Source organism: Eriocheir sinensis, chromosome 41 (genome assembly GCF_024679095.1).
Source record: "Eriocheir sinensis breed Jianghai 21 chromosome 41, ASM2467909v1, whole genome shotgun sequence".
Classification (NCBI taxonomy): domain Eukaryota; kingdom Metazoa; phylum Arthropoda; class Malacostraca; order Decapoda; family Varunidae; genus Eriocheir; species Eriocheir sinensis.
Window position 1 is genome coordinate 6,406,920 of NC_066549.1, and position 10,088 is coordinate 6,417,007.

Here is a 10,088-nt window from a genome sequence, read left to right on the forward strand (position 1 = left end):
ATCTTGACTGTCCTCGTAACAACCAAGCATCCACTGTTAAAAGGATAATACTATGAACTTGTCTAATCAGTGTGCTTCGCGTTAGTTAATCTGTATCGGAAATACATATTATTAGGAAATTATCAAATGACCATCTTTTATGATTTCAACGGGCTCGCCATCTTTTCAACAACCCACGTATTAAAGTTTCCCTAGCCAAGCACCAGAATGCATCAGAAATACATATCAGAGCAAATAATCAAACAACCACCTTTGATACTATACAACCACGCCATCGTACAGAGATTTTCCATACTAAAGGTTCCTCGCTCATCACTAGACCCTTCCCGCAACGTCTACCCCACACCGTTTGTTTGCAGGAAATGGACACGGAAAATAGGAGCGGAAATTAATAAATGCATGTGATTCAGTTTTGTAATAAGAGAGACCTTAACATTTTTCCCTCAAGATAAGAGTGTGTTCTATGAGTATGAAGTCAATTTCTTATCCATAAGGTCTCCACAGCCAGGACGATCTGTATCAAGCAAATATATTAACAAATTATAAAAAAAAAAGCATAATTGAGAGAATGTCATACTATTTTATTTTCCTCCATTACCAAACCTTCCCCGCTGTGTCCACCCCACGCCGTTTGTTCGGAGACGGTGAACATGAAAATTAAGCTAAAATAAATATGATAATGACTCGGTATTACATTAGAAGAGGCGCGAGCAAATCTTTAATCCGATTACATTCTGATACAGTTGTGCTCTGATGATATTGAATTAAAACAAACTCGTCTTCTTAAGAATTTCTAGAGCAACAAACTTTCAGAAATAAACCAAACTGATCTTCACTGCATGACAAGGAACTCAATACCAAGATACAGTTTCGAATCAGCTATTTTCAACGAAGCTTATCGTTACCTGGTATTCAAGACGATTTAACAGACAGGCTTCACAATCTTTATTGGAGGACGAATGCCTGTATTGAACGTGTGTGTGTGTGTGTGTGTGTGTGTGTGTGTGTGTGTGTGTGTGTGTGTGTGTGCGTAACAAACTGAATTCCACACTCATCTGAATGACACACGACATCTGCGGGTCACGAAACACACGGGAAATTAATCCAGATCCGGAAAGGGTTCCCGGCACCGGGGATCGAACCCGCTACTGGCAGGATGGGAAGTCATTCCTTAACCACTCGGCCAAAGATGGCAGAGGCGAGTGGGACAAAGCCACTTGCTGAGTGAGTTTGGGAGGCTTTCCGCTTCGGGTGGGTCCATTACATGTGTGTGTGTGTGTGTGTGTGTGTGTGTGTGTGTGTAGATAGAGAGAGAGAGACCCACACAGTGTCTGAGGCAATTTCAGAAAATAGCCCTTTAATTCCGTAAACACGCCCGTAATTGAGGATAAGTGACATGCGGGGCAACTGATTCCTCGCTCCGCCGGCTGCTGCGTGAGGGGCGGGGGCCGGGGACCGGGGGCCGGGAGCCGCTCACCCGCGATTAGTTGTCGGGGATGGAAAACCGTGGCAGGGTAAATAGGAGCTGGTGCTAAGAAGAAAATATCCCCTCAAAAAGTGTGAATAGCGGCATTCAGCTCCGAGCGACGCGGAGGGATGGGGGAAAAAGCAGCTGGGGATAGACCAAGGCGGGGCGGCGGCCCAATAACGTGATAGTACGAAAAAGAATGCCATGAATGCTTCGAAGGGGAGTCAGCAAAATGTTTTGATGGAGGAAGGGTTGGATCCGCCTTTAGGGAAGAGGAGAGATATTGACGTTTGAATACCATGGGAAGACGCTGCCGGGGAAGGTGTGTAGGAATGTGGGGGTCTTTCTCTGCATGGCAGCCCGGCACGAGGCGGGGAGGGGCGACCAACACAACAACCCTACAAAAGGTCTCGGAGTGGAGTACAGAGCCATGAAAGAAAAAAATCTTTGCTCTCTAAAAATAAGCCTCTGCAGGTAAGTACCAGGACGGGCCGTTTACTACTCGGCTAACAACCTGCCGCAGCCTTGTGTGGGGCGCCGCGCCGCCCCCGGCAGCCTGAGCCACCACCCTCACGCACCGTGCTGACCACACCATCAACAAACCTTGCAAACATTATATATATATATATATATATATATATATATATATATATATATATATATATATATATATATATATATATATATATATATATATTTTTTTTTTTTTCCTTAAAATATATATTCCATAAATTACCTATTTACTAAACAAGAGGTTGCTGTCAGGAGAAAATATATATATATATATATATATATATATATATATATATATATATATATATATATATATATATATATATATATATATATATATATATATATATATATATATACCCACACTTTAAGGAAGTCTTTTTTCCCAGCACACGGCAGGAGCAGGTGTCTCCAGAGCACGCTACTCAGGCCGCTGCTGCTCTCGTGGGCCAGGGCCAGGACCAGGTGCACGAGGCCCAGGCAAGTTACAGTTACTGAACATTTTCTCCGCCCGCACGACCGTCGGCCGCTGTCAAAACAACCAGCAACTTAAGTCGTGACTCGGTTCTGTTGGAGGCCAACTTGTATTGTGTCTACCTGGGCTGTGATAGCGCTCAAGCAGGACGACACGCTTAAATGTTGCTCGTAGTAGAAAGCGTTGGTCACTGATCCGCCTGGGTGCAGCAAAAATATATGAAAATACTTGGACAGGGCGAGCAACCATATTTTTGCGTGGGCGATTTATGACAGCAGGGACGAAGTACCGGCCACTTTATTATCATAAGCTGCCCATAAACTTGGTAAGCCCCCGAGTGGTGGCACCGGGGCTGCTTTTGACGGCAAGGACCGTGCCTCCGACCTGCAGGACGTGGAAAAAATCAAGAAAATGTAAAAGTAGTTACATCAAGATAGTAACGACGACGATAAGGAGGACAACACGCGTACGTTCCCTTAGTTTCCATTCATATGGTTATTCCTTACAGGATTTTTAACTGGCCCTTTTTTGCACATTCATAAGCATAATATTTCCAAACATTTTCAATTAATTGGAATTTTTAATTATCAAAATGAAATGAAGTGTTCTATATTAACAAAGAGGTGGATACCAATATTGTTAATGTTGCCCGAGTCGTTGTAAGTAAGAAAAGTTGTGATAATACGCTATAGCTGCGCGTAGCCTCGGTGCTCATCTTCATAGCACAAATACTTACGCCAGGTTTTTAAAACGTCGTATTAGTATTTATTAGCAGTTATGTGGCTAGTTTGGCCTTTTTTCCTTTTCTGGGACGGAGGTAGCTAGAGATTTTTTAATTTCAGAGTTTGGTCGACATAGTACAAACTCAATCGTAAAAAGTGATATAAAACAACAAACCGGGCTATGTGATTGGGATGCTCTTCCTTCCCTAGACCCGCGCTAGAAGCATCGCAAGACCCAAAACAAGGAACAGATGATATTCCACCTCTTCCTCTTCGGCTTCCTCCCAACAGGCGCTAACTCCAGGAGACTGAAACACGCTTGACATCTCCTCAGCCAACACGACGACCTCTATATGGAGACTTTACGGAGCATTTTCCTCAGCGCAACGACATGGTAAACACAAATCTACGCACACGATGGAAAACAACGTGCAACTCCGCGTATTAGTTTAGAAATCTCTTCCAACTTTTGCTATTTGACCCCGGCGCACCGAGAGCTGATCACAACGAAACTTACATCGAACTGAGGGCAAATAAACGGGGGTAAACAGTTCGGTCTGCGTGGTCAATACTTTTTCATTATTATCTCTCTCTCTCTCTCTCTCTCTCTCTCTCTCTCTCTCTCTCTCTCTCTCTCTCTCTCTCTCTCTCTCTCTCTCTCTCTCTCTCTCTCTCTCTCTCTATGTGTTTAATGATTTTATTTGCTTGTGTGTTTGTGTGTTTGTGTGTTTGTGTGTGTGTGTGTGTGTGTTTACTCGAAATTTAATTAGTCATCCCCCTGTTTTCATCCTCTTTTTCTGTCGTTCTTTTCATCCCGTCATTCCCCGGCACACTGTTATCCTCAACGGCATCCCTGGAGACACAGAACAAAACAAAAACAACAAAACTTTACGGAGGGGGAATTTTGGAAAGCAGGTATTGTTCGTGAGTTACTGTGTGGGATTGGATTCTGTATAGAGTTTTCCCTTTGCACATGATCCTTAAGTACGATAGTTCTTTTCACCTACCTAACTCTGTCTCTCTATCTATCTATCTTTTTACACCAACGGAAATTGCTAAGTGGTACAACAAGCAGAAAGAACAAAAGGTCGCTGCTCCATTAAAAGACTAAAGTACGAAAGACCAGAAGAGAGGTCAGTTTCAGATGGAGAGGTGTCTTGATTCTCTCCTCTTGAAAAATCTCTCTCTCTCTACAGCATAACAGATTTTCAAGCGAGATAACCCTTACAGTAAAGCATTTAAAAACGTAAGGTATTTTTCCTCTATTTTTTTCATCCCTTACCACTCGTTCTTTTCCCCCAAACTACACTACACAGGCCAGCTTCGTGCACGGCGCCTTTCTCAACAGACCCAATTACGTCCCTTCACCCTCCCACCTGCAGTCTTCATCTGGTCTTCCCCTCTCACCCTTCCTCCGTTTTGTATCCATCTCTCCTTCCCTTCCTTCCTTCTCTCTCCCCTCGCGTTGTCTCCATTTCCTTCCCTTCCCCCTCTTCTTCCTCTCTCCCCACGCGTCGCCTCCATCTCCAGCACCTTATCCCTGTTTTCCTCTCCTGAGTCCACCTGTTACCCCGGGTTATCTGCAGGTAGAGAGGGAGGGCAATGTCTCGTCGTTATTGTCGTTTTCTGCCGTCCCCTCGCATCGCCTTCCCCGAGACGTAAAGGCGGAGGGCGCTCACAAAACTTGGATTCAGACGTATTTCTCCCGCGGTCTTCTTGGGTTCTTTGTCACGGGTAAACAAACTTGGACACGCTGCTCGTCTCTGTGGCCTGAGCGTCGTGTTGTGGTCGCAGAATATGAATAGTGCAAAGTTGATTGTTTTTTGTTTTTTTTGTGGCATCATTGAACACGTTACGCATCCCTTCATGAGGTGACCTATAGCCCTGAGCAGACTGGAGTACGATTAGCGTTAAATTAGCATAACAGGAATATCTAAATAATATAAAGTGAATAATTTTTTGTGTGGCATCATCGAACCTATTGCTTACCACTTCGGCGACGTGACAAATAGCACTGAGCAGACTAGGGTTCAATTTTCTTACAGTTTCTTACTTTTTCCTCTTTTCTTCCTTCCTCGCGTCCTTCATATAACTCACTACCATATCATACTATCAATACCTCCTCCTCCTCCTCCTCCTGTCTTTTAATCACTTTTTTGTATCGGTATAAAGAAAAAAAATCATGAAATACCGGTTTGTTTTTAACCATTGCAAAATAATCGACTTGATCTTAACTTTTCACGTTACTGCTTGGACTGAGACGAACCAAAGAGAGTCGCAGAACAAAATCTATAATACAGTTGTAGTAAATATGCCTTGTGGAGAACTGATGGCCGCAGGGGATGCCAGTATCACAATAAAAATAAGATCACAATACCACAACAATAATAAATCCTAGTACACCTCTCACGGGGCATTCATGCAAGGTATTGTACATTATAGTATACGATGAACATAAAACAAACATGTTACCCATTTGTACAAGTTGTGTTGCTTCACCTGGCGCTCCATTTGCCGCAAACTGACCCAACGTTGCCAGATTGTCGTACTCAGCTTTTCATATTTACCAACTTACGACCCAAAAACTGTCTCCTGGGCCCCAATAACTAGATTCATTTATATCTATCGCTAAAATAGTTAATTCTTGATGTCTCTTGGCAATAGTTAGGCGTCAAAAACCGGTAAATACTGTGCTCTGAGTACGATAATCTGGTAACTCGGAACTGACCAACGAAGCCGACGGCCATCTTCCTTTCTGGCTACGTTTGTTTAATTAAGGGCGCCCATGCACACATATTTGACAAGGCTTTCGTAGGTGTTTGTGGCATTTCCAGGGGTACTTTTATGACCCTGGTGGTAGTTTGACCGTTCCTCTGTACCATGAACCTACGAAAAACACTCATTAGGGCCCGACTGACTCTGTTACGCCTCTTCTTCCTCTCTTTTGTGGTTCATCTTGCTCCCTTACTATGGCTTAACTTTCTCTTCTGTCCTTTCTTCCTTCATTCTTTTTCTCGTCGCCTTTCTCTCCCTCTCCTATCACTGACCTCCTCTTCGGCATTTGGAAATCGTTGATGTGAGAAGTGGAAGCGTCAAAAGGGGCTATCACACTGGGCAAATTTTCCGTGGATCTTCAGTCAAACTACGATTTCCGCTGGCGTGGTTCTCATTTGTTTCTTGTTATTGCTGATGATGATGATGGTGAGTAATACCGTCGTCCTTTGGTGAAATCTACCGTGGCTTTGGAAGATCGTGGACACGTCAGAAAACCACGGAAATATGAGAACCACGCCAGCGGAAATTGTGGTTTGACTGAAGATCGACGGAGAATTTGCCCAGTGTAATAGCCCCTTTAAGAACACCAACCTAAAAAGTGTCTTAACAAACCATCACCATCGACTGGGAGATGTAAACGCAAAACCTCTATCCTCTTGACATTAATCTGTTTATCGGCCTTCATCAGGAGTGACCTATTGATAAGGTCAGTTTCCTCTAAAGAATACTAACAGAGTGACCTTCAGTGGGAAAGGTCAATCGCCCCCACCACGAGATTCACCTCAACAGCTATGTACAGGGACGACCTCTTCTGTTAGACGCCATTTTTTAAAACAATACATTAAGTTTACCCAAAAAATATGTGGTTCTCATTGAATAATCACAATTAATACTTTGGAATCTGCTAAATCGTACCAAAACTAATATAAAGTTAATAAATTATGGATGGGACCAAAACACTGAATTCCGCCGCCAAATAAGGGCCGAAACCTGAGCTACTCCGAATCCGTCCACTGAATCCGTGAGTTTAGATGAGGTGGGGGGGAGGGGAGGGGGAGGGGGAGGGCAATATTATAAAAATTAAGTAACGTAACCATTTTTTTTTACCTTTTACTAACCAGAAAGTCACATTTGCCGCTGAGCCTGAGTAAGAATTTAGATGTAGACACTGTAACGTCATATCCAAAGAGATTGAGTCGAGCACTGAGTCACAGCCACAGAGAAGGATTCCAGAGTGACAAGAGTGTGTACTGAAGGATTGCAGAATGATAGGAAAGTGTATTGAAGGGTTGCAGAGTGAGACAAAATGTATTGAAGAATATGAAGATGACATGAAAATGTATTGAAGGATTGCAGGGTGACATGAAAGTGTATTGAAGGATTGCAGAGTGACAGGAAAGTGTATTGAAGGGTTGCAGAGTAAGACGAAAGGGTACTGAATGATTGCAGGATGACAGGAAAATGTATTGAAGGATTGCAGGGTGACGGGAAAAGTGCATTGAAGGATTGCAGGTTGACAGGAAAGTGTATTGAAGGATTGCAGAGTAAGACGAAAGGGTACTGAATGATTGCAGGGTGACAGGAAAGTGTATTGAAGGATTGCAGGGTGACGGTAAAAGTGCATTGAAGGATTGCAGTGTAACAGGAAAGTGTATTGAAGGATGATATATAACTCTATGGTCACAGCGCACATCCCCAACTTTATTTACCTTCCATTTCTGCCTGGATTAATGACACCCTCTAAAGGTTCTAAAAAGGTCAACATGTGAACTAAGAGAAGGGGATATGGTGTTGTGTGTGATATCCCTTTCAGGAGTAGGCCTATGATAATCCATGTGTATATTCAGTTGTTGCTTTGATTCATTTACACAGTCAGGGAAGAGAAAAGAGAGATACCAACAAGGGAACGCGAGAGGATATGAACCAACGTTGCCAGATTGTCGTACTCAGCGCCTATTATAATTACCGACTTCCGACCCAAAAACTGTCTCGTGGACCCCAATAAGAAGATTCACTTATAATTATCGTTAAAATAGTTACTTCCTGATGTTTCTTGGCAATAGTTAGGCTTCAGAAACCGGTAAATACTACGCTCTGAGTACGATAATCTGGCAACGGTGATATGAACATGTACGATTTATTTAGATCCATGGTATAATAATCATAATAAATCCGTACAAAGACCTGTGGGACATATTGGGACCCCTTGGGATACCACCTCGGCCCTGCCTCCTCAACGTTGAAATCGAAGACGTGTAAGAATGAAAACTTAACTAATTGTACTTTCGGCAGATGGTGGTGGAGAGCGACGCAACGTGTATGCTGTCAACGCGCAATTGTAGCGAGGAATTCGGCCATTTTGAAAAACATAACTACCAGACTTACATAATCCATTCGCTCCCGGTAGTAGAACTTGGTCGAGTACTTTAAAAGGTCTTATTTATCTCTATGTCTGCCTTTATGGCGACGTAGCAAACTATGACGTAGCAGCCCACTATGATTTCAAAATTGCCTCAATCTCGATGTGTGGGTGGATAAAGGAACCCTTCTCTCCTCACTACTTACAAAAAAATGTATTGCCGCAGTAACAGATTACCAAGTGCAAGAACACTCACCTAGAAGGGTGCTGTTGGTGATGATGCGGAAGATCCCGGCGGGGTCCATCTTGCTGGCGTCGGCTGAGTCGGAGTGTCTGCGCGGTGCTCTGAGCGATAAAAGTTTGTCCTTTTCTGAAGCACCTTGTGTTTAGTCAAGACGGAAGACGGTGAGAGGACGGCGTGAATACAGTCAGTCTCGAGCTCCGTAACAACGAAAAACATGTAGGGACGCACACACACACACACACACACACACACACACCAGCAAGCTTAGACCCCACTGTTGGCTAGGGGACCCTTTCAGCCCACCGGCCTATTGACGGTGTCCATAGAAGCCTGGGTGGGGGAGGGGTTCTGGTGCCCTCATGCGCTAACTGTAGGCAATCAATCAATCAATCAGTAGGGCATAGGCCGGGGGGTGCGTCGCTTCACCTACCCACGCTATGACAACCCCCGGGGGTTCCTCCAGCCAGTCTCCGTCCAGCACCCTCCCGTACAGGGTAGCTCCTAATCTTTTACCTGTACTTCTGTCCCATCGACGTTTGTTTTTCGGCATATCACTTGCATTCAAAATGAACACACTGTGAAATACGTTAGGCATTACAAAATACTAAGTAGTCATTCTAAGAACACAACAGCAAGTTCCGATTATATATAAATGTACGATGACATCACACTAGTTTAAGAAAGGCCCCGCCCCCAAGATAAAGCTTACCAAAAGGACCCAGAAAGGCTTAGAACGGCACTGGCCTTAGATACACGAAGACGACAGTTACAATGTGGCAAATTTTACAAAAAAGTCATATATGTCGGCGTTGTACTTCCCTAAACCAAGCGGGAAGTAAAAAGTTTTAACACACACACACACACACACACACACACACACACACACACACACACACACACACACACACACACACACACACACACACACACACACAGAAATTAAAGATAAAAAAACTACCCATCACATAGCTATCAGGCACACACATAGGCCTACAAAAAAATGAAAGATTACAAAACTATCGATCACATGGCTAACTATCAGGCACACTCAAAAAATAAGATTACAAAACTACCCAACACACACACACACACACACACACACACACACACACACACACACACACACACCGCCTCCACGAGACATTACCTTCCCTCTGAAAACTTCGCCACAAGTGTCCAAAGTTCACTACCGAAAGACTTACGTACAGCGCCGGAAGTACGAAAAAAAAAGAGATGAGAACGACTCGTTACTCCATTATCTCCGTACAACGACAATTAAACTTCGCACGTCCCGCTAACAAGTTCCTGCCAGGGTACTCGAGGGGTCCCGGTGCTTCTTTCCTCGCGATGACGCCAGGCACCCACGTCCTGTCCACAGCACCGTCCGGCTCTGACTGAATCCATCGCTCCTGCTGGCTCCTCCTCCTCCTCCTGCTGCCTATCCTGCCTCCTGCTGCCACCACCACCACCACCTGCCTTCACACCTGCTAATGCTCGCCCCTTCGTGCTGCTGACGGTGCAAATGGTCCTGA

The 10,088-nt window shown here is 44.1% G+C and overlaps 1 protein-coding gene across 3 annotated transcripts in view; it reads right to left on the reverse strand.

Annotated features, from left to right (window-relative positions):
* LOC127009559 (putative neural-cadherin 2) overlaps window positions 1-10,088 on the reverse strand; it is a 93,739-nt gene extending 83,651 nt beyond the window's left edge. The window contains exons 1-2 of one of the 3 annotated variants that reach the window (XM_050882745.1): window positions 9,759-10,082; window positions 8,569-8,691 (exon numbers count right to left, since the gene is read on the reverse strand). In XM_050882745.1, the coding sequence (XP_050738702.1) occupies window positions 8,569-8,617 (49 nt within the window). In that variant the 5' untranslated portion in view covers window positions 8,618-8,691; window positions 9,759-10,082. Of the gene's footprint in view, window positions 1-8,568; window positions 8,692-9,703 lie in introns of all 3 variants that reach the window. The other 2 variants (XM_050882744.1, XM_050882746.1) reach the window with 2 other exon arrangements.